At 40.3% G+C, this 25,541-nt stretch overlaps 1 protein-coding gene across 8 annotated transcripts in view; it reads left to right on the forward strand.

Moving 5' to 3' along the window:
- The first annotated feature begins 556 nt into the window (after positions 1-556).
- ctnnd1 (catenin (cadherin-associated protein), delta 1) overlaps positions 557-25,541 on the forward strand; it is a 34,816-nt gene continuing 9,831 nt past the window's right edge. For 3 of the 8 annotated variants that reach the window (XM_086034204.1, XM_086034200.1, XM_086034203.1), the window contains exons 1-13: positions 557-845; positions 12,179-12,326; positions 16,360-16,434; positions 16,533-16,655; positions 17,316-17,608; positions 17,693-17,783; positions 19,189-19,379; positions 19,545-19,806; positions 20,107-20,178; positions 20,803-20,953; positions 21,072-21,270; positions 22,049-22,166; positions 22,309-22,465. In XM_086034204.1, coding sequence (XP_085890330.1) covers positions 12,186-12,326; positions 16,360-16,434; positions 16,533-16,655; positions 17,316-17,608; positions 17,693-17,783; positions 19,189-19,379; positions 19,545-19,806; positions 20,107-20,178; positions 20,803-20,953; positions 21,072-21,270; positions 22,049-22,166; positions 22,309-22,465 — 1,873 coding nt within the window. In that variant the 5' untranslated portion in view covers positions 557-845; positions 12,179-12,185. The other 5 variants (XM_086034205.1, XM_086034201.1, XM_086034202.1 and 2 more) reach the window with 5 other exon arrangements.

A 25,541-nucleotide genomic window follows, 5' to 3' on the forward strand; every position in this document is an offset into this window, starting at 1 on the left:
CGAATGGACGACGGAAGAACGGATGCTCAATTATTTACTAAAATGCCCAGTTCTGAGTATTTGTAATAATTTGATAATTAATGGTAAATGGTAAATGATCTGTCACTTGTATAGTGCTTTTCTACCTTTGGTACTCAAAGCGCTTCACACTGTACCTCATCTACCCACTGATGACGCAGCATCAATTAGTTATTAATATGAGAATGACTAGTTATTTTATTTATTTAAATATGTAACATAAATATTGTATTATACATATTAAAATATGCATATTCATACAGTATTCATTTATTGCCTACCCAATCCAATCCGAACCGCTGTCTTATCCTATTTAAAAAAAAAATCCACATACACATTTTAAACATTTGTTTTAAACCTCATCTATGAATGACCTGGCCCAGCTGTCCATTTTGAAAACCAAAATGCGGCCCTTTTGTTCGACCTTACTCTACAGGTACGATTTGAACTGCCTTTTTAGGGGTTACCACGCGAGGACAGTATTGTCGCGTTATACACTAGTGAACTACAGCATTTCCGCGACTAAAGTCTGATAATATAGCTCGTCGTACTAAAGTGGGGCCACAGTGAACCACACGGATAATGTATAATTATACCACATTTAGAAACCGAGACGCTGATATTAAGGAAATAAGGAAACAGAAAATAGTATACTGTACAGTATTTAAATAATTTTTGAATGCCTCCGCAGACCAGGATTGCCTTCCCGAGGGTTTAGCGCAACTTCCCCCCGCCCCACCGCCGCCGCCTGCTTTCCCCAGCAGAGGAGGAAGAGCCCTCAGCCCAGTCAAGTGAACAACAAGCCTGGCACAGAGGAAATTTTTTAGGTGGGTGTTTTCTCTCTTCTCATTTTGACCGCTCGCCCAGCATTGGTCACTTTCTCAGGCTGTGTTTTCAACGCAATTGCTCGACGGCACTTTTTGGGTTTCCTTCGGTTTTTGCGTTTTCGCTGCGCACTTGTTCGCGAAGACTGCGGGTCTAGATTTTGGACTGTGCGTTCAGTGCTGTTGGCTAGGCTAGGCCTGAAACCTCATCGCCAACATTTATGGACTTCGAAAAACAAGCCTAACACTCCCAGCAAACGGTAATGGTTTTTCCTTTTGTAATACGTGTCCATTAGGTCTGCTTGGAATGTGTACGCGCTGGAAAGAAAGTGTCTTTTGAGTGACGTTGTTTTCCTCGAAACGTAACGATAGCCTGCTAGCCACAGTAGCTAAAGGGGGGGCATAGCGTGGAAGTTGAGTGAGATCGACTACTATTAGTTTGTGTCACTCAACTCATGTTTTGCTTAAATCAGTGAATACGAAGAGGTTGTGTGGAACCGTTTAATAGCAAGCTTACCACAAACTAAATTTCTGTAGCACTACTTTGTGGCAAATGCGTGTGTGTGTTTTTTTTTTTTTGTCATTCTCGCCTTCAATGTGTAATCTTTCATTTTGATGATTTGGCACATTGACACACGGCAACTTTTGACAGGCTTGTGACAAGTTGAACTGATGATATGCGAAGATTGTGGGTGGTAGAATAAGAAAGAGGACACGGAAGTGACTGGGCAGCCGTCAGCATCGGAGATTGTGAAGTTAGCGGTCAAAGTCCAGTTTCGGTTGCTCTCTTGGTTGAGACAATGTCATGGTGACTCGTTCCTGACATACTCATTGCTGTTTCGGCGGCGCTGTGCACTTTCCCGATTTGTGATTGGACTTCGAAGTTTCAAATGTTATCGTTGAAGGTGAGTGCCAGGTAGATTAGGAGTGGCTGTGATAATAGCAAGAAAACCTGTTGCGTTGGTCTGGACGTGCGGGGTGTGGCAAGACAACAGGCGTGCTTCGTTTCATTATTCAGTGTCCTTTTGTAGAGGCTTGCACCTTCTCAACTTACACTGGGATCAGAAGGGATGCTGGATTTGGTTCAACACGGTATTTAGTGCATCAACAGTGGAGTAATTTTGACATGCTTCAAATCAGTGTGAGAATCAAGCTCATTGGTTAGTTTTGCTCAGTGTGTTATGAACATGCCATGTATATTCCTCTGTAGCCTTCAGGTATGACTGATTTTACCTGCTGGAACAGAGATGTTAGATTGGGGGCAGGTATGAACAAGACCTTAGTTCAGGTACGTCCACATGGTTTCATTTATGTAACAGAGTTGCAAAATCACAAGAATTGAATCTCATCTATGTAGTCGCTGAGGACTGAAGTCTGCTTCTCAGCATGATGTTTTAGGCAGGGCTATCATTTGTGAGCCTCGGTAATGACGGCCTTTCATAGCAAACCATGGGTGTGTCGCTCTCTCAAGCTGTCGTTTTCCTCGTTCCTCCTCCTTCCCTGTGTGTCTCCTATCCCAGGTTATCTGCCTTCCTCTCTTCCTCCCAACGGTTGCAGTGTTTTTATTTGAATAGTGATCACGTCATTTCGTTCTCCAAGCAGGAGGTAAACGTGATGAGCCACGCTGAACAAAGTGCGCTCGTTTTGAAACCTGTGAGATAGTGAAGCTCACTGGAAAGTTGGGAAAGTTTGTAGTTTGGTGAGCTGTTGGCAAGTGCATTCCTTGTGTTGGCTCTCCCTGGCTGCTTAAATTTGCATGTAATTCAAGGCTTGAAATATCTTATTTTCTTTGTGGAGCAATTTTGCTCATCAATAATTTAATGTAGGAATGTAATGTATGTACTAGTTTTGCAGCATTCTTTTCCCCAGGTTAATCCAATGGACCTGAAGCTGTGGTCTTATTAAACAATAAAAATACAACAATATAACTGGGTGGTTAAATGTAGGGCTGCAGCTACGAGGGTTGTCACGATACTAAAATTTTAAACTCGATATCGCTACCCAGGAAGATAGTCGATACCATGAGATAAAAACTGACAAATACTTTTTATTAACATGGACAAGACTGGCTGGTTGGCCCTCCTGCTGCCACTTCACTGGCCGAGACTCTCCACCCTTGAAATGTTATGGTAGAACCTCACGCCGCAAGTGTGCAATGGCTTTCACAGTTCAGTTGTTCCTGTCCCAATCCCTGTTGTGATGGAAAGCAACGAAGGCTGTGTCGTGTCGTGTCAAGCTGAGTTGTGGTGCTGTTTGAGGCTGTTGGAAAAGTTTCTTTACAATAATTGTAGCATCTCAGCAAATCCTCCGAAACTAATACTCTCCTGCTATGCATTCATTCAGTTGATCATCTCAGGTAGGGCTGCCAAAAACGATTATTTGGCTAGTCAACTAATCACCAACAGTAATCACCATTAGTCAACTAATGCTGCTATTATAATAACCACCATCCGCTTACAGCTTGAATTCTTTATGTAAAAACTAATCATAAATACAATTAAGATGATAGTACGTTCAACTTTGATTAAACTTTGCAACTTATGCCATCATTCCTGACAACTTTATCAATGAGGTAGCAACTTAAATTGATGGCGATACTAAAGCCTTAAAATTACTAAATTGGGAAAATGCACTGTGCTAAAGTAAACTAAAATAAACACTTGTGTTGGTTTTTAATTTTGTCTTAATCTAACCTTTATCCAAAAGTTTTTTTTTTTTTTCCCCTTCACTAGTATGCGTTATTTAAAAGTAGTACATTGATCTAAACAATCAAAATGTGGTATGCGCCTGGAACAATTTTTTTTCCCCCCACTATAGCATAGTATATTGCAACCAACTTAATTATGGGTTTTTATTGTTATGTGATGCCAATGAGTGGCAAATACATCATTTTTGTGTTACTTTGAGTGCTCATATTTCCCAGTTTATGTACGCATCACTCTGTTTGGGAAAGAGAAAGAGTGCGAGATACAGACTGAGATCTTCCTGCATCGAAGTCCAACACGGGCATAATAAACACGTTAATAAACGTGAGTTCAATGACTAATGCAAATCTCGCTTGCATTTGTTCGCCGTGTAATTACATGGGGGTTGCTTCGGGCAGAGGAGGGGATCCTCCATCAGACGAAAAAAATGTTTGTACATGCATTGCTAGTCAATCTGGTGACCGGTCGTTGTGTTATTACTGAGGGTATTGCTAAATGCTATCATGGTCGAAGTTCAAGAGCTGTAAATAAGTTCATACATTCACCATTTGTCTAACATCTTTTGCGTGGTCTCGGCAGCGATTGGAAGCTGGCTATGTTGTTTATGGCTGGCTATGTTGCCGGTCCTGTCCCACATTGTAACATTGTAAACGCACAGCCAGATTGTAAACGCACAGCATCAGCTTACTGCAACATTAGGCTAATAGGACTACATTTCACACGATTCTAACACACGGCTTCGAATCCCAAATAGGTGGGGCTTGGACGGCGCATGAGTTGCCAACCAAGTGTTAAAGAAGAGTTTAGAGAAGAGTCAGTTTAACTTTGCCACCTTCATTGATTAGCACACGTTTATCAAATGTAACATGTAGTAGTTGTGGTACTGTGGTGGTGATGTGGGGATTATAAAGCTGTGTCACAAATTTAAAGCGCTTCTACCCTAATGTGACAGTTTTTGTTCTTTGTGCTGTAAAACTCCACTGAGGACTGATTCTTTTGGTCTGCAATGACTCGTCCTTGTGGCTACGTTCTTTGGTGCGATTGTTTTGCAGTGGGCCACTGCCGAGGACAAATGCTTGCATTGATTAGAGAAATGTATTGGAGTAGGCCCTATCACTGTTATATCACAAAGAACTTAAAGCACACTTCAAGAACAGAGTGACTCAGTGATGTGACGTCACTGATGTGTGAAGTGGTCAGAGTCACTGACCACATCACGGACATATATGAATGGACTATCAATAGGCCCCTCGTGGCTGAAGCCACTGTTACTGACAACTTCTATTTTTTCGCTGAAAAAACTTATCAGTACAAGTTTTATGCTAGGTTCCCTGTACAGAGTCATGACAGTTCATTGTTTGCATCGACCGACCATTCAGAGTATATTATCTCAGTATCGTGAATTATGACTGACAGAGGTTACTGTATGTTTACATTTTGCAGCAAATGTTATCCCTATGGGCTTTGCTTTCATTTCATTGTTGATGGTTCGGACAACATGATGCAGACAAATCTTTGAATAGCACTCAAAGGTTTTTTTTAAGAGATAATTTAAAATCTCATTTTTACTGATGAAATGTGCTTCTCCCAGACATGTTGGTACAGCTGCATGCCATACACTATGGCATTTTCGCCGTAAAGACTGAAAAAAGCATATCGGTCTATCCCTATTGCAAATGCAATTAATAATCGTTCAATAAAACACATTATATTCATGTCTTTCACCACAGGAATAAAGCAGTCGTTTCCCTCCTCTCTCAAAAAATGTGTTCTGCATGGCTTCATGTGAATTTCACGATATTTTTTAACCTCTGCTTGTGTATTTCTGGCGAGTTGCTCTACAGACGCACTGACTTGTACTCACACTTACAAAGGTGACTCAAAAAGACGAGAATTTTGCGAGAATGCAATTAATAGAGGAGGATACCCATCTACAGGACGAAATTAAAAAAAGAAAAAAAAAATCTATCATTTCTTCACTCACTAAGGCCTAAAGCGCCTGGCTCAACAGCTCCCCAAAACCTAAGGTAGTCTTTGGAATTACCCTTGAAAACCTGAAGTTTTCCCAGAAATTCAACACCTAAAAAATAATTAGTATCTCAGCCCCTGTGGCAGATAGAAACACAATTCCTAAAGAATTTGAGAGCTTAGGCACGTGGCTTGCACACAGGCCTGAGTTTATTATTTACTGTTTCAATCAAAAATGTAAAAATAAAGTGTCAGTGGAAGAGAAGCACAATTTTTAATTTTTAAAAATCGAGTGGTAATTCCCATCCTCTATTCTGTTACAAAGCTGTCAATCTGGTCATTGTCTACATGCATATATCTTAACCATACATCACTTTCGGCTGGTTCAAAGTCCACGTCATCTATATCACTTCCATTACTCATTTCAGAGCTCCCGCGATCGACGGCATCTGCTATTATAACTCGAAAGAATTCCGGGCTCACGACACCGTCACTTTTGTAACCTGATGCATTTCGTTGGTTAAGAGACTGAGAATTGGATAAAAAAAACAAAAATGACGTATACGCTCTCCCGGCTTTAAGGGTGGAAAGACGCAACAGCGCTCATGGCTCTATTGGTAGAAACACGGTTATGCGCTCCTGGTAGGAGTGTAACGGCACACGTGGGTCTGTTAATACGTTTCAGTATAGCATGTTCGGTTCGGTCCACTTATTAGCGCGAGATTACGCACTGTGACTGTGACAGTGACTGTTGCATGCGGGAGAGGAGGGCGGCGGCACTAAAGAGGAGCAAACGAATAGGCAAACAAGCCAGAGCTCGAAGGTCCCCCGTACACTGCTGTCTCCTGTCTGGGAACATTCTGGCTGTCCTGTTAAAATCGCCGATGGGGAAAGGTACATGTATAAGTCCCAAAGTTGGGTGCCGACATTGCTACATGAGATCGGCGGCTATGCTGTGGGTAGCACGTCTAACATAATAACACTTAAAACAACATCGTCCGACTTTGAATGCAGCCAAAAACAAAGTACAACAGCACTCTCCTTTGTTCTCTGCTGCTCCTCACGCTCGCCGTACGATGCATTCATGAACCTCGGAAACATCACAACTCAGCAAAACACAAATCCGACCACAACACAGATAATCCAATTCATTACAATATTCTGTTGCACATTCAAAGATTTTAATGCCTAAAAAGTGTAAATAATTTCATAAAGACTTTAAAGTTACTATATTTCATTATAAAAAGTTTTAATATAGTTAGCAATAATTGTTACTGTTATTGTATGTATTTTCTTCATCAGAAAAAGTGTATATATGTACTGTAATGACAACTTGTCTTTAACTTCAATACTTAGATGTGTCATAGTCATAGGCTGTTGCTGCTGAGTATTTAAAGATTTCAGTGTCTTAATAATTTACAAAATTGAGAGAGCTTTATTGGCAGTCTATTTTTTATTATGGTGTAATTTCTTAGAATATCACCCGAATAGTTCACTTTTATTTATTTTTACTAAAGAATATACCGTTTACTTGTCATCTTTTCAAAATAAACATATTTAAAAAAAGAAATCTGTTTTTTTTGGTACCAAAAATATACCGAACCGAAGTTTCCAAGAAACCGAACCGAACCGAAATGTGATTTAGCGTACTGTTACACCTCCAGCTCCTGGCATTAATGGTTTAAATTACATGTTTTAAGGTTTCAATTACTATGAATAGAATATTTTTCTTCAATCTCTCGTGTTTATTGGATTGTTAAAAAGTTCACATTTTTTGTGTCACCCTGTATCTGTGTGTTTTTGTACAAACTGTCACTGTAGAGAGAAAATAATGTGGAAGCGCATCAATGCGAAATCAGCGAGAAATCAATGTATTCAAGTTAGGCCCACTATGGTGAGTAAGCGACATGCTGCACATACAAGTACTTCCTAAAAATGCAAAAATTCCTTGCAGATAAAGCATGCGTAGAACACAAGAAAGTGTTCCTTTCAGTGCAAATATTCCGATCGCGTTTTTATGACCAAATATTCGGGTTAGAAAAGGGATAACCCCACGGGTCTTATTCAGGTTTTTAAAGGGTTATTGACTGCAGGTAAATGTAGTCATTGACAGACAAAACTTGATATAAATGAGTGTTGGGTCAAGGGGTGAAGCAGGGATGACAAAAGGGAGGAGTGGTTGGATGTGTGCCAGCAACAACACATGAAACGCACAGAGGCCAAATCTCTTTATGACAATTCAAATGAGGCTGTGTCAGCAGTGCACGTGGCCCAAGCCAATACAGCATTTTATCATAGTCAACCTCTGCTGTGAATGCATTTGTGCGCAATGTCCATGTTTTCCAGTATTAGCTGGAATAGTGAGTTGGTACATAAAAATCAAGACCATGTAACAATCAGTTGGATATTTAAACTCATTCTTTCAGTGCCAAATTTCCAATATGCAATGGACATCTGCAGTGCTTTCATCATCGTATATATTGTGTGTGGCAAGCAACTGGGTTTGCGGTGTACCCTCCAACATATGCCATTAGCTTTGCTGCTAATGGCAAAATAAGTAATGTCCTGTATTGCTTCTTTAAGTGGTTAAAGTCATTTCAAACTCTTCTAAGAAACTCCCTACCACAAGAATGTTGCTCGTGGGACGTACGTGAGACGTGTCGTTTTTGTAGCACTCGTGCATAAAAGGCTGTTCTATATGCTCTTGAGTTAAAATTGTCAAATGTATATTTTTTGTTTACATTTGACAGTAGTTCCTGAGATATGAAGGATCAAAGGAAGGCGGCCATGCCCCCCCTTTTTCTTTTTTTCTTTTTTGCCCAAAATGTCAAAATTTGGTGGGCTATAGCTCCCAAACCGATTGAGCTAAAATTTCAGATCGTGTTGTGACATCACTATCAGCAAGTACAGCAAGTTTTTTTTCAAATCAAAATCTGTTTTGTTAAACCCTCTGGCTGATTTGGCATAGAATGAGCCAATATAAAATTGTTGAGTAGAGGTGTGTGATATGGATAAAACTTTATCCCGATACCCGTAATTTTATATCCCGATAAAGCGTTTTTCCTTAAATTTGCATGAAAGTAATTGCAGTTTTCTGTGATATTTTCTGCGTTTATAACATACATACTTTATGTAAACTCACCATAAAAGGCAAAAAAGTTGAAGAGAAATAAAATAAAACAAATATGCAGTGGCCAAATAAATACCATTGAACATTTCATGTGGGCCTAAAACCACTTGTGGTTATTTTAGAATGTTTTATTCAAACAGAAATTTCACAACACTCCAAATGTCCTTGGTTGCAGAGTTGTACAAGTTGAAACACTTTGTTAATGAGCAACAAAGTCTTTCCTGTCCGTCCAGTTATCTAAATTGTAATGTGTGCCGACAGAATTAAAACTATGCAATAACTCGCGCAACATAAGGATGAAAGAGCAGCATGCGGCTCCGGGGCAGCGGGTTGCTGACCCCTGGTCTAGCATGTACAGGATGTGCCTTGTGATTAAATGACGATTAGTCTAGGGTGCCCTCCACCTCTTGCCCAAAAGTCACCTGTGATGGGCTGCAACACATCCAAGACCCTGATGAGAGCAAGCGGAATAGAAAATGGAAGGATTGACGGATAGTTGCATTTTGTGAAATTGTATTTACACCATGATTGAAGTGTGTATGTGGAGAAGTGACACCTCCCCCATGGTTACACACGTGTCTGTTGAAGTGAGACATGACGCCGGATTGCCAATCAAATATTAACGAACACATACATGTACAAGATACATTTTATCATTGAATGACCACTTTGAATGACCACCACCAAAGCTAAACTCGACTCAACTTTATTTATAGCGCACTTTAAAACAACCACCACTCGTCGTCACTTTTTCTGCTTCCACAGAAAGTCAGTATGGTGTCGACGGCAGCTGCATATGCGACACACGAGAATGACAGAACACCCACAAAAAGCAATGGAGAGAAGACACAGCCGTGTTGATGAGATTATTTTTCTGGCTAGTAGCTGCATTGAGGATGCACTTTTCTGTTTTTGAACTGTAAAACAAAGATGTGTGAAAGATAGGGATGGGAATTTCGACTAAATTGCCCACCGACTAGTCTCAAATTTTATTTGCGACTAGTCTATAAGGAAGACAACTTGAATTTGAATACATATTGAATTCAAAGTTTAAAATGCAAATGTTGTGTGTATTTAGGGGCTATTTTAGCCCAAACATTCAGGACAGTGTGTTAATTTAAATTCTATTGATGTAAACAACAACTGACTGAATAAAGGTGAACAATTGAAAGAGAAATACATTTCTGATACATTTTCCAATGCAATGCATGGCATTTATGAATAATGTAATGAGTAATGGTACCCACTCCCAGTCCAGCAGGGTCTCATTTGCTAGCACGTTAGCTGCATTATCACGCACACAGGCGAAGACTTTATTTCGTAGTGCCCACGCACCCATCACACTCCGCAGGAGAGCAGCCATGTTTTCAGCTGTGTGTCTTTCCTCTAAGGCTAAGTTCACACAGCAGGCAAATGCGACCCAGATCGGATTTTTTTGCCCATATGCGACCTGTATCTGATTTTTTTATGACAAGTCTGAACGGCTCAATTCCAATTCCAATTCCAAATGAATGTCGGCTTCAAATATCTGTTATCGGCCTCCTTGATCACTAATAATCGGCATCGGTATCGCCCCTGAAAAAACCATATCGGTCTATCTCTACTTAAAACATTCTCAAGGTTCTACATCAACAGTGGTCAGGGGCTACTACTGACGCTGGCCTGGCTAGGCTAGTTGAAATTTCATAAATAAATACAATAACATCAAAACATTCTTCATTCAGGGACGACGTCCCTCTGTTCAAAAGCATCACTCGCGCCGCCCTGCACGCAACCGCGCCAGCCCGCGCCAGCTACATTGACTCCAATTGAAACGCGCCGCCAGAAAGGCTCCCTAACGCAGCCGCGCCTCCGCTGCGAGCAGAGGGGGAGGCTACGAAGCATGAGCTGCAGGTGATCTGATGTTTTAATCGGCAATAATAGGCTTTGATCGAATATTCCGACCACCGCAGTTGGTGTGAACATGGTGTGTGTGGAGTTTGTGTCTTGTAATACTGTATATGCCTTGAAACGGTACCTCTCGCGGGGAGCATGGCCAAAAGTTTCAACACAACCAACTTAATCCGATATTTGAAGAACTAGCAATTGGGAGACTATGGTGAGTTTACGAGGCTCACTGCATTGAATCAAGTCAAGGCGGACACAGCGCAGTATAAGTGGCATTATTGCCGCAGGGAGATTAAAAGATTAACAGTGACTTTTTTTTCTTGTTGACAAATGCACAAGATAGTTTGTCTATGCACAAGACAATAAAGTTCCTGAGTCGTTTCAATTTAGGAACTCATTGAATAGCTTAATTTCAATTTAGGAACTCATTGAAGAGTTTATTCAAGTGAAGCCTGCATGTGACTATTTTTTCTACTGTGATTATATTCTGAACCATGCAATGTTTAGGTGGCATGTTATTTATTTGACTTTTTGCATAATTAAGTCTTTCGAGACTGCTGATTATTTTGATCTGTTAAAAACTGTGTTACTAAAAGCTGGTAAATATAAGTTTTTCAGTTATCTTTGTGATTGTTGTATTGTGCCAGCAACGGTTTTGTATTTCTTCATGCTTTTGAAAATATGTATATAGATTTTTGTCAAAATTACGGCACTAATATGGCTGGGTTTTTTTTTCAGATAATATTGCATAATAGCAGTCACCATAAATAAATCCGTATCGTATCGACCGATCTCACTCATGCATGATCGGTGTCATAAAACCTGATTGGAACATCCCCAATGCACACATTTTCTTGCATGTCAGGTGAAATCCTTCCCTAAGAATGGCTTGAACAAGATAAGTCCAGAAAATGTCAATGGACAGTGGCTGACTTCCATACCTCTGCGAAGGGATATGAGATCGGTGGACAAGATTGGTTTTGTTTTAAGGGATCGGCCAATCCCTCAAAATTAAGGAAAATGGCGCCAATATCGATCCTGGCAGATCGATTGGTGCACCGCTAATTCAAATACAGGGCCAGTGCCGGCTCTGGTAGGGCCACCACAACATGGCTCATGGGGGGGCCGACATGGCCACCACCCAAATGGGTTTAATGTAGGACCCCGATTCTGTAATATCTCTTCTCACATCACACAACACTCATTTTTGTTTTTAACGTGCTGGGCTGAAAAGCACGCTCACAAACATTGCTTCAGTTCTCCAGGTTGATGCTAAATCTTCCAACTTTGTCAGAATCATTGGGATTGACTGAAGCTCTGAGTGCAAGCTTCTTTTTTTTTTTTTTTTTTTTTTTTTAACGCTCTTTTTATTTTTCATGCCGTTAACCACTATTTGAATTCCTTCCTTATCTCCTCATCACTGTGTTAACTCGTACTGTTTAATTGCCTCTACAAATGAATTTGATCAGCACTCCTATAGGTGCACTTTGATTTGTGCATGGTACCTGTGGCCACCTGCCCTCCTACCTGTTTTGCCTGGGTGAATTGGTTCTGTTCTTTTGGTTCTTTGATTCCTGGTGTTGGTGCAATCTCTCTTGCTCTTTGGTGTTGACCCTGTCCTTCCCTTTCCTCTGCTTTGCTCTTAGTGTGTGAATGGAGCAATGTGCGAGTACGGCCTCCCTGCTGGCCTCCGTGCGGGAGCAGGAGAGGCAGTTTGAGATGCTGAGCCGAGCTCTGGAGGAGGAGCGGAGGTCGTGCGCCGGCACTTTGCCCCGGCCCCTCCCCAACATGCAGGTAACATTGTATATTCCTCGCCTCCTCCCCACCCACCCTCAAGCATCTTGCCATCGCCCTTGAAATGAGCAAAGTGCCTTCATTGTCATCCCTTTGTCAACTTCAATCAGTACGTGTGGACAGGATGGCAACAGAATCTGGGGAAAAAGAATAGAGCTTCGTGATTTGGTTGACTCAGTTCTCATTGGAGCTTTAATTTGGATATGTAACGAAAGGCGAGGTAAAGGTACATCGGTCTGATGGGTCCTTTTCCAACATTGACATTTTGCATTGCAGAAGAAACAGCGTTTGTTTGAGCATGTAAAGTAATGCCAGAATTTAATACATTTTAGCAGTAAACCTGTGTCCACCATTGAGTAGTCCCAGTGAATATTTATAGTGAAAGCACTTTGCAGTAAAGCGTTCCTCAGTATATAATTTTGACCCTGAGCTGCACTTTATAACTTTTAATCACTAGAGCTAAACGATTATGGAAAATGTAATTGCGATTTTATTTTTCCCTAAAAATTGCGAATGTGATCTGAATTGCGATTTTTTTCTTAAATTTCTATATATATACAGTTCTATATCTATCTATCTATCTATCTATCTATCTATCTATCTATCTATCTATCTATCTATCTATCTATCTATCTATCTATCTATCTATCTATCTATCTATCTATCTATCTCGTACTGGAGTATAAGTCGCTATATATATATATATATATATATATATATATATATATATATATATATATATATATATATAAAATCGCACTGGAGTATAAGTCGCATGTTGGGAGGAAATTGGGTGCTTAGTACACATCATTACCACCGAGATACGATGGTAACATTTAGCTAACGTTCACACATGTAGCATACGAGAAAGTTACTGTAAGATAACTTTAAACTCACCAAAATGGTTGTAGATCGATTAAATAAGTCTTTTATTTATCCCCGGCCATGTAGAATGTTTCCAAGTCTCCAAAAATATTTATATATTCGGTCGTAATTATGTCTTCGTCTCCTCTGTGCTCGGCTTCTACCGTGTGTGGCTGCCTGATGCAATAGCCCAGCCAGAGGCAGGCAACTGCCTGTTTGTGGTTCATTCTTGTTCAACCATCGTCTGTAAGTAACTTAGACAAATGTGTGTAATGAGCATGCAACATTTATATAGGAGCTGAATTGTGGATGATTGTACTGTGTTGTTGACTGAACATACTAATCGCTATCGCTAATGCTAATCGCGATCGCTAACCGTTAGCATGTCTGCCTGTTTGTGGTTCATTCTTGTTCAACCAACGTCTGAAACTAACTTAGACAATTGTGTGTAATGACATTTATATACGAGCTGAATTGTGGATGATTGTAGGTTGTTGACTGAACATACTAATCGTTATTGCTAATGCTAATCGTGATCGCTAATCGTTAGCAAAGACTCATCTTGTTCATGTCTATGAAAATACATGTGTATGTATACATAGATTGATAGTATTTTCTGTTTCTTGTGCAGTTTCACAATATAAACAGGCAACTTCGCTGCACACCTGGCGTCTGTGGAGTTTGTTTGTGAATGTTTAGCTGTTTGGATAAGCTGGCTTCCTCGACTAGCAAGGCCTTAACAGTCAAATTGTCTTTTTATCATACCATTTTAATTACTTATTTAACAAAACATTAGACTTTAACCGTTTAAATTATTCATGCATTTTAATAGATTTTAGGATGTATCTTATGTTTCTTTGTGTGTTACAATAACGTGAAATGATGTAGAAGTAATTGTCATGGCTTGTTAGTGCTGACTTGTATTTATGTTTTGTCTCCCTCTGCAGGCCCTTTAGCCCTAAAGGGCCTGCAGAGGGAGGCAAAACATCATAAATACAAGTCAGCACTAACAAGCCATGACAGTAATGTGTTAATAATTTCACACATAAGTCGCTCCAGAGAATAAGTCGCACCCCCGGCCAAACTATGAAAAAAAAAAAATGCGATTTATAGTCCGGAAAATACGGTAATCGTTCAGCCCGATCGATCACACATGCTTCCCATCCCAGCCGGGTTTACATGGGACCATGTATTTCGATTAAAAAGGATCCGAATGACCAATCGGAATGAAAATGCTCCATAGAAACACCCCAATTAAAATAAAAAGGCCCAATCCGAAGGGAATTTCATTCGAATTCACAGGGGTGGTATATTCTTTTTGCCAATCCAAACGAGCATCATGTAAACAGATCAATCGGAATGGCCAGGCTCCGTCTGGTCTGCACATGCTCTGTCTTGACATAAATGTGTAGTGACGTCGTTGTATTTGCACTTTAAAATGGCAGCGTCTTAACAGAGCTCGTCTGTGATGCGAGAACTTGTTTTAAAGTATTGGTAACTTGTTTTTATCGAGATGCTGCTTTAATAAAAGTGTTAAAACAATCTCGAATGCTGTGCTAAATAGATGAATGAACTCCATATTGGTAGATTGCATGATGTTTACAACGATGTCCGCGTGTCACACGGCTGTAACACGGCTGATCCGATTAACAGGGTGGAGCAAGTAAACGGCCGATCGGAATAGATCACGTTACATGTAAACAGGTGACCAGGGGTCTTCATTCGGTATGATTTCAATCCGAATGACAAAAAAGTCTCCATGTAAACCCGGCTTGTCTTGCCCATCCGCATACCTCTCCAACAAATCAGCGTAACAGAGCAATGTGGATTCGTGTTTGTTTCTCCAATATTCAGACTATTTGTCATTTCCATTGGCACTATTACTACCATCTTAGCTATATTCAGTTTATTGGTTTTGTTTTGGGGATAAGGAAGACAACTTCCAGTAACTTTCCTCATTTGATGAAGGACTGAGCAACAATGTGCCAGTTATGGTTGAACTTTGTTTGGAATTGGAGCTTTACAGCTTAGATGCTATTTGCATACACTCAGATCAACTTGGACAGTTTTACCTGAAGAAAGGGAGAATTGAATGGTTTGCTTCATCCTTTTATGACTTCATTCTTCTGTCTCTTTACTGACAGATGCTGCTACGATAATGGGTGACTACAAACATACTTGAACAAGCACACAGGGCCCCGAGTCGTGATGTAATATTTTCATTGGTTGACTACTATGAGCAACTCGGATCCTTTCTATGTCATTTGGCTCTCTCCAATACGAGTATACTTTTAAACGGTTCCTTGTAAACCTAGTGGCTTTGGAATTGGATTAGGCATTCAATTGTTGTGCAAGGGCAAGATAAATGTACCCTGTTGCTGCTTCTCTGTGTTTGTTTACATACCCCAAAGGCTTCGGCATTTCTCTGTCACCCTCGTTACTGACATGTTCCCACATGCTCATTGGCCCAACATTTTCTACTATTGTACAAACAGGAAAATGGTCTCTGATTTGTCTTGTCACTTTTTAAATGCATTTTCTGTTTTTTTTTCAGATTACAACATGTTAGGACTATTGTCTTAAATGTGAACGCTCCATTTTTATTCTTTCCTTATTTATTATATATTTTTCCCACCAAAGAGCAATGTCTCATCTCTGAGTCATTGTTGGACAAATCTGGCTCTGTCTGTAGTTTTTCTAGCCCTCCTAGTTAAAGATTTGGAGCTGGAATTTACTGCGAATAACAATGAGCACCTAAAATTGACAGTCGAGGCTGTTTGTGCAACACATAATGTTTCATCTCTCTCTTTCTTGAAAAATATTCTTTCACTCATTGCACTCTGTCTCCATGTTTTCATTATACCGTTAAAACTATTTTACTGACATGATTGGCATGGTTTCAGGAATTTTGGAAATAAGAGTTTAAGGGTGTGGTTATTAATATCTTATAATCATATAATGCACTTGTTAGGTATCATTATTGGTCAGTTGACAATCTGATATTTATAGAAGCATTACTGGAATGATCAATAAAATCATACAATGATGTGATTTGTCAAAGGTCACAACAATACACTTGTAGATCCTTACCGTTGCTCAGAAAATGTGTGATTCTTTCTTTGAAAATACTTTAAACAAGCTTTAAGTAATATATTTCTAATTGTCATAGAACGGTCGCCTTCCTTGTGATGCAGACGTAGAGAGGCTAACACTTAACGAGGGTTACGTCAACGGGACACATCACGTAAGAAACATTTCAACCCTCTCTCTTGTTAACTATTTAATTATTAACAAAGGTAACATGTGGGAGGCTTTTTTACACCCTGGAATGTATTCATGCAGTTCAGGATGGAGCCTGGTCAGATGGTGCAGGAAACATACACAGTGGAGGAGCCCCAGGAGTCCAACCCTGTGGTATCTGTGGAGACCAATGATGATGGCACCACAAGACGCACAGAAACCACGGTAAAATGCAGATGGATGTTTGTGCTCTGGTTCGGCTGCTTTCACACCTATAATTCACTTCCTTCAATCCAAATCAGTAGATGGATTTGTATATTAAAGGAATGTTTCAAAGCTTCTCAAAATGTGTCAGCGCAAAACACGGTCCCAAACCCCTGCAAATAGTGGCGGTCAACTTCACAGTAAATAAAAAAGTTGTTCAAATAGATCGGATCGATTGGTCCATATTCTGATCTGATCGGGGATGAGTTATTGTTTTATTTATTTATTTATTTTTTTTTTTTCCCTAAGCTCGCTGATCAGTCAACATCTCCAAAATCCTGATCGTGTAGAGCCTATTAACTACTACATTATGACATGCGTCCAAATACAGATTACATCACGGCCATAGGATCAGACCCACACAAAGGACCCGTACAAATAGTACCGTACATGGTGAATACAATAAAATCGCAGCGTCAATAAATGAACATGAAGAAGCCCTGTGACAGATTTGAAGATAAGTTAAATGCGTGATGATCCGCATTTTTATTTTCTGAATGAAAATATTAAGATTTGTCATTGATTGTTGGGTTTTATTGTACAAGGTTATATATCAAAAAATACTATGTCCTATTCTCAGAACCTGATGTTTTGTATCCCACCCTAACTCTTTTACTGTAGGTCAAAAAAGTAGTAAAGACCACTACCACTCGCACAGTCATCCCCTCAGTATCCGACACACTTTCCTTGGATGGTGGGGGTTCGGTGACTGGTATGGGAGCCTACATCCCACCCATGGACCGGGTCTACAGGCAGGCACCTGGAGTAGGTGTACCCATGGAATACCCCACCCATACGGTGCCTCGCAACTACCAATATGGACCTCCAGGTGGCTATGAGGACTACCGTGCTGGACCCCCGTCTGAAACATACGCAAGCCTTAACAGGAGTGCTCGCATGGACGATCGCTATAGGTAGCACACCAGTTGTCTGTAATAGTCATCAATTTGCTTTAGTTTCTTAACTTAATTCTGTGATCGTTTCATTTCTCTGTCTAGACCAGTCCATCCAGATGGTTATCGAACTCTGGATCCAAGCTACAGAGCGCCCAGCAGGAACCAGATAGACCCCTATGCTGCTCAACCACAGGTTGGAGTAACAGTTTTCCGTCATACCGTGTCGTTTTAAATTCAATACGATTTTCAGTTCAACCAAATTGTTCATTTAGAGCAGAGTGGCCATGGGTACGCTAGGCAACTAGCAAGCAACGAGGAAGAATTTTCAGGCCAAATGGATAATGTTGGGGTTAAAAACAATGGGGTTGTTCTAAAGTCACTCAAATTTGTTGAGATTGTTTTTGCAGATTGTTGCTGTCAAATGAAAATCCTGGGTTTTTAGGACCAATACAAATGTTTTACAGAACCATATTTCGTTAAAACACAGACACTGCTTTATGCTGAACATGGTTTTCTGTGATGACAGATTTTTACGATTCCATTTATGTTCCTCTCACCTTGTGTAGGAAAAGGTCCACTGTTTCCACAAAGCTGACATTATCATTATTTGTAGTGTAATGAAGAAGTGAACCACCCAATTTTAACCCATACATGACTAGGGCTCCAGACTGACCCGATTTTGCCCTAACATTTAAGACAGTGCAAGTTTTGAAAGTTTTCATTTACTCGCTCTTGTGTGATGAGTAAAGTTGATCTTCAGCTCATTGATCAGTAATACAGTGAAAAGGAGTGGAAATTGGAATATTTAATTTGCAAGTCGATTCACTGTGCGTGCCTCTAAATGTTCTATTTTCGCCCCTAAAATTTCAGGTTAGGTGCCACTGTGCTCCTAGTAAAAAAAAAAAAAAAAAAAAATACAAATTTGAAAAGTTAGTCCTGATGACAGTCTGACTGAGTTGGAGTTTGTGCTACTTTACTGAAAAGCTGTTGCTCGTTAGTTTATTGTTCATTATTACTCCTATGCAACGTTAATGGGGTGCATGCAGTCTAAAGTAGAAGTTCATCTATTAAGGACTTTTCTGACAATAAATACAGATCCTCTTCTTAAAACAACGTAATAAAACATGTTTTCATTGTTTGGTTGATATACACTTTTAACTACACACTTTTAAGATTGCATGCAGGAGAACATATTTAAGTGAAAAAACATAGTGGAGGAAGTGGATTTTCATTGAATAAAAGAAACTAAAAATGCTCCCACATGTTAAGGGGGAGTATGCAGTGTTAAAACTGCTAGCAAGATTAGAATGTAGCCTTTTTTCATTATTTTTTCTAATCCTCACGGTTGTTTTTTCTCAAGTGTGGCAATTTCTTCAAAGTGAAAGACGGGAGAGGGCTGAGGCTGTCAGGTCATACCGACAGTTTTACCAAATACAGTCGACCCCTGCACACTCGTGGTTCGTTACCCACAGATTCTCCTATTTGAAGATTTTATTTGTTTATTTTTTTATTTTTGCGGGGTGGTTGAGTAACAGCGTTAGCCAAGGTCCAAATTGACTTTAAGCGTCTGTCATGTTTAACGTTTTCCTGCTTTTTAGGTTGGCCGAATGGGAAGTGCAGTGGAGCTCTCTTCAATCCCAAGGTTCGTTCCAGAGTCGTACGGACTGGAGGATGATCGCAGAAGTATGGGCTATGATGAGCCTGACTATGGCATGGGACATCCATTGCACTACAGCACGGTGCCCCGAAACCACCATGGCTTTCCCCAAGGGCCACCACGAAGGACAGGGTGAGTTGTACATGCTATGTGGCGCTTTACTTTTCTGAATAATTTACTGTCGATGTCTGCGTTCATGCCCAAGAGTGGGCGCAGCATTGTGATCCTTTTATTTTGTGTGTGTCTGTGTCTGTGTCTATGTCTATTCATTTCGCTGCTCTGGTTCTTTGTCCTCAGGAGTTACGAGGGTACTCTGGATGGTGATATGAGTGGTCCAGGGGACATGTACTATTGGGGAGGAGGTCCCCCTATGTCACAAGGTGAACGAGGAAGCATGGCTTCATTGGACAGCACACTGAGGAAAGGCCCAGGCCCAGGCCCAGGTGGCTGGCGTCAGCCAGAGCTGCCAGAGGTTGTTGCCATGCTCAACTACAGGCTGGATCCAGTCAGGAGCAATGCTGCTGCATACCTACAGCATCTCACTTACAAGAATGATAAAGTAAGATAAGCATGTACAATCACCCATCCTTCTATAAAGTCTGTCTATACTGGGTGCAGTTTTGGAAGAACAGATTGTAATTCAAAGCAAGTACTGTAGTTAAATCTCTTTTTAAAGGCAAAGTGCCATCTTCAGCCAAGACTGGTTGCTGGATTTGTGGCGTATTTCTAGTCACTTATTTCACATTTTCCCATTGAATTGTTTAAAATATGAGGGTGCGCTATCTAATTATGTACCTCTGCTCATGAGATGTACAATTACCACGTGCATCATCACTTAGCTAAAGCGTTTTGCTTTTAGGTGAAGTCAGAGGTTCGACGTCTGAAAGGCATCCCGGCATTGGTATCAATGCTTGACAACCCAAACAAAGAGGTAAGTTTAGTTTCTTGATGGTCTAATGTCTTAGGAACTGTGAGTATGACTTTTTTCCTAGTTGAGGTTGTTTTAGTTATGTAACACTGAAACAGTTCACATTTATTATGCTCCTAAATTCTAACACAAATACGAAATGAAAGACAGACAGGATTAGATTGTTTGTTTCAGCAGTGTTTGGCTGTTCCAGCAGTGTTTAGCTGTTCTGGTAAATTCTGCAATGTCAGCGTTTGGTCCAAATTTAGTTTGTCTAAACATTCTTTGGGCTTCCGAATTTAAATTTAGTACAAGTTAGGGGTGAACTATTGCTGATGTAAGCTTGCGTAATGGCAGTCACAACACTGCTTGAATTCCACTTTTGAGGCAAGCAACTGCCCTCATTTTAACAATACTGTACACATTTATGTATTTAGCCGAGCTGATGTTATGAGTTTATCTATTGTGTGTCAAAAGACACTGCAGGAGAAACGGATCAGGTCGACGGTCTGCTCCAAAACCTTTTCGGAAGTACAGTAAAGTCAAAGCTGCAGTTCGCGGTGCACTGGGTGCCTAAACATGATCGAGGCAATTTTCAAATTTTATGATGAAATCATCTCAGTCTGATGAAAACTGTGTGTGTCACAGGTGCACTACGCAGCCTGTGGAGCGTTAAAGAACATTTCTTTTGGTAAAGATCCAGACAACAAAATTGCCATCAAGAACTGTGATGGAGTACCTGCCCTAATTAGGCTTCTGAGAAAGACCCATGACCAGGACCTTACCGACTTAATTACAGGTTAGCTGCACACGTTCAACACATGTAAATGTGTATCATGTGACTGCATTTTTATTCCTATATTCCTGAGGGGTTTTGATTTTCATCAAAATCTGCATTAAAATACAACATTTCTCAGGGACACTTTGGAACCTGTCATCCCATGACTCTGTGAAAATGGAGATTGTGGACCACGCATTACACGCCCTGTCGGATGAAGTGATGGTACCTCGTTCAGGCTGGGAACGCGGGAGCAATGGTGGTGGACGGGAAGAAAACTGTAAGCCCAGACACCTGGAGTGGGAGACAGCTCTCACCAACACAGCGGGCTGCCTGAGGTATGAGGACCAATTAAGAACATTAAGGTGGCATTGCAAAGCAGACAAGGCTGTCTTCGTGCTACTTGGAGCAGATGAAAGGGGGAATGGGTGGATTTACACAGGTTGGCTCTGCAAATATAAATTGTTCATAATTGAATACAAACACATTAAAATGGGGTGGGGAATTTCAAGAAGTTGCAGCAGGTGTTAACATTGGGTTTTATTCTCTGACACGTATCTATTAATTCTGTGCTCAGTGCATGCTATGAAGGGGATGGTATTCATCTGTACGTTAATGTTATGCAGAAGAATAACTAACTTTTTTTTTGTTTACGAAAAAGCCTTAAATGTTACCTACTGATATTAAAGGGGTGAGAAAACCCCACAATGGTCACTGAAAGAATTTGAAACACACAAATGTAGTAATAAAAATGTAATGAAAGTAGTATTCCATAAAATAAGACATTGCTTTTGTATTGTATATGGTTGTGTGTCACGTTATGTTTTGTGTTAAGTCATGCTTGCGTCTGTGATTGCATGAAAAGTGATGTTGATTTGACAGTTGTATTATACAATGAAGTTTAAATGCATTTGATAATGTTGCACGTTTAGCCTCTATAAGCTTTATCAGGTTTTTTTTCTTTTCCCTTTTACGTTTCTTTTCTTACAACCCTTGAGAAGTAAATTCAACTTTTTAGTTTCTCCATTCCCTACTTCATCCAGCCCTTTCAATCGGCCTATCCATTTAGTTTTACATTCTTCTTTCTGCTCTTGTCAAATTTCTACCCGATGACAGAAACGTGAGTTCGGAGCGAAGTGAAGCAAGACGAAAGCTGAGGGAATGCACAGGATTGGTGGATTCTCTCATGTACATCGTCCAGTCCCAGATTGACTGTAAAGACGTTGACAATAAGGTACAGTATGTGCAAGATACCTTTGTTGTGGCCCCATTAACATTCACGTAGGAGTGTCTTATTTATTTTTTAAAGCTACCTTTATTTATTTTGTGTATGTATCTACTGTTCTCATTTCCATTTCCCTGTTATTTCTCTGCAGCTTATAGAGAACAGTGTGTGTCTGCTGAGAAACCTATCCTATCACGTGCATCGTGAAATCCCCGGGTGTGAGCAGTTCCAAGAAGCTGCACCTGTCAACCAGGGCCCGGCACCATCCAGCCAGAAGAGCGGTTGTTTCAGCTCGCGCAAGAGTAAAGGTATGTTGCACAGAGAAATGAAATCTATTCAGTGACTCAGTGAGTCGCAGCCTATTGGGACACACGCGCACCCGAACAAACCAACAGGTTTGCACAGGAATGTTGAGAATGTGAGACCAAGGTCATCCTTCCCAGCTGCTCTGTTTGTGTTTCGTTGAGGGTATTGATTGATATATATATATATATATATATATATATATATATATATATATATATATTTTTTTTTTTTCTTTCTCTCTCCCCCTCTGAAGTGGCTTCCCTTTCTGGTAATCTGTAATAAGCGGTGTAGTTACTGCACAGCAATGAAACGATACTGGATTTGGCGTGGTACTCCTGCATCAAAGAAAAAAAACTACTGAATATCAAAGAAAAAAAACTACTGAATATGAGTATTTATAATAGGCCAGTAATTCTCAAATTGTGGTCTGAGTACCACCATTGATATGTGTGATCACTGTAAGTAACTTTTCTTCAGTAAATATTTAAAGACAGCTCAATGGCAAATAAAGTTAAAGTACAATACATTTCGTCGCTGTCCTGTGAAAAACACTTATCTCCAATTTTGGAAACTTTTTTAATTTTCACTTTAATGCAATGTCTGTAACGCGGACACATGATTCATGTAAAAATAAGAAAATTTTAAAAAATGGAGATAAGTGTTTTTCACATGACAGCGCCGATTTGCATTTGATCATTTAGAATGTTTTTTTTTTTTTACGTGTCAAAAAGCTAATACAATATTTGAAGAACAAAAACTCGGCAGATGATATTCCTTTATTATTAGATCCGGCCCGCAGACCGCAGCCGGTGTGGGTAGCAGATGTGATTGGATCCTTCGCGCCTGCCGATGACATCACGCTTTAAAATATATTGTAGCGTCTTCCAAGAACACAGACGTAGTTTAATTATCACGTTTTTATTAGTCCAACTGGCTACTGTGGGCCGCAGCCGACGCCAATGCAGTACAACAACCGTTCAGTCAAAAAAGTGCAACGGCTCTCCTCCTCTGCTCCTCTTGCTTTCATCCCCTCCCAGCCAGCGAGCCACGCGATGCATTCACTAACCTCGGAAACAACACAAACCGGCAAAACACAAATTCGACCATAACACAGATAACCCAATTCGTTACACTACAGTATTTCTGTAATTTCTTTCTTTCCATCTATGTTTGCCACTCCCTGGTTGTTGTGTTTGCTAAATATAAGATAAAATAACGAACATTACCGCTACTTTTAAATAGCTAAAAGAAGGCAAATAGCTAAAAGAGTGGCAACAGTGAAACGGCAGCTAATGCAGGCCTTACTGGGCAACATGCGCCCAGATGAGCATGACAGTAAGAAGTCTGAACATAACTCAAAAAATAATTTAATTAATCGACTAATTGAACCAGGGCGGCACGGTGGTCGACTGGTTAGCACGTCCGCCTCACAGTTCAAAGGTCGTGGGTTCGATCCCGGCTCCGGCCTCCCTGTGTGGAGTTTGCATGTTCTCCCCGTGCCTGCGTGGGTTTTCTCCGGGTACTCCGATTTGCTCCCAAATTCCAAAAACATGCATGGTAAGTTGATGGGACACTCTAAATTGCCCCATAGGTGTGATTGTGAGTGTGAGTGTTTGTTTGTTTCTGTGTGCCCTGCGATTGGCTGGCAACCAATTCAGGGTGTCCCTGGCCTACTGCCCGAAGACAGCTGGGATAGGCTCCAGCACGCCCGCAACGCTTGTGAGGATAAGCGGTATAGATAATGGATGGATGGATGGACTAAATGAACCAGACTTTCCCAGTGTTGGAAGACACACTAATCTCTCACTTGGAGGCACGTTACTTCCTACCTGTATTTCAGTATTTCACAGACGTAGCCCTGCACAGAGCTGCACCAGACAGTTTACTCTCACAGCGGAAGTCTCACAGGATTTATTTATTTTATTTTTTTTAACATTGTGGCGTTTCATTTATTCAAACCTTTGCACTATTCCGCCTGTTGAGAGTCCAGATTATGTGTTTTTGACTGAATAGTTGCTGCATTGTGCTTTCATATTTATTTTTAGTAAATACATTTTTTGTTTAATATAAGGTGATTTTTATGGTTCCTTTTTTGAGATCATGTATTCAGTAACACTAATACAGAAAATTCCAGCTAATCCATGTGATCGGTATCGGCTGATCTCACTCGTGGACGATTGGTAGCAAAAATCCCTGATCGGAGCATCTCTACTTTTTAGGAATAAAACCTATGCCTTGGACCTAAACCTATGCCTTGGACCTGAACACTTGGGCCTACTGCACCACTCTATTCTAATGTTGGTCATGAGGTGGTGCTTGGTGTAAGGTGGTTTGAAAATAACTGCACTAAAGCTGAGGTTGAGAAAGTCCACACCTGTTCATTTTCATATTTTGCCCCAAAAAACAGTGGCTGCTGAGTTCAAATCATTACAGAATTATTTTAAAGCAAATAGGATTTTCAAATGACTTAGTACGTTACGGCCCGCGACCCTCGTGAGGATAAGCGACTCGGATGATGGATTGGGTAATATATTAGGTATTACTTTTTTTAATGTCAAAACAAAAACAACACAATTCAAATTGATACCTGGGTTGCCTTTGGTAATTATGGTAGGCACGTAGTTTTTTTGCACTAAGTTATTAATGCACAAAAAATATTTACTATTGTCACATTCCAAAAAATAATGGCTTAAGTATTTTTTTTTTTCCCCCCCAGAAAACACGGAAAACCAAATCCTGATTATATTACATTCGTCAAAAATTAATATTAAATAATTTTGCATGATCTGTTCAACTGAGGATGTAGGCAATTGTAGCAGAGGTGGCCAGCAACCTGATAAGATGATTAAGACCAAAAAGTAATTTGTCCAAAATTGACAATTATTTTAGCAAGCTTGCAGGCGCAGCAGCTGAAGAAGAGAACGTAACCAATGCCTAGGCACTTCGTCCAGTTTTCGCAGAGTTATAGTGTTTGAGTTCCCAGGCCACCGCTTCGTTCAAGTTGTATAATACCTTATTGCACACTCACGTCCACATGTTACTACCTACAAAATACATTCAATTGGTAATTTGAGACTT

The sequence above is a fragment of the Filicampus tigris genome, chromosome 6, assembly GCF_054856515.1.
Source record: "Filicampus tigris isolate MCC_2025a chromosome 6, RoL_Ftig_1.0, whole genome shotgun sequence".
Taxonomy (NCBI): domain Eukaryota; kingdom Metazoa; phylum Chordata; class Actinopteri; order Syngnathiformes; family Syngnathidae; genus Filicampus; species Filicampus tigris.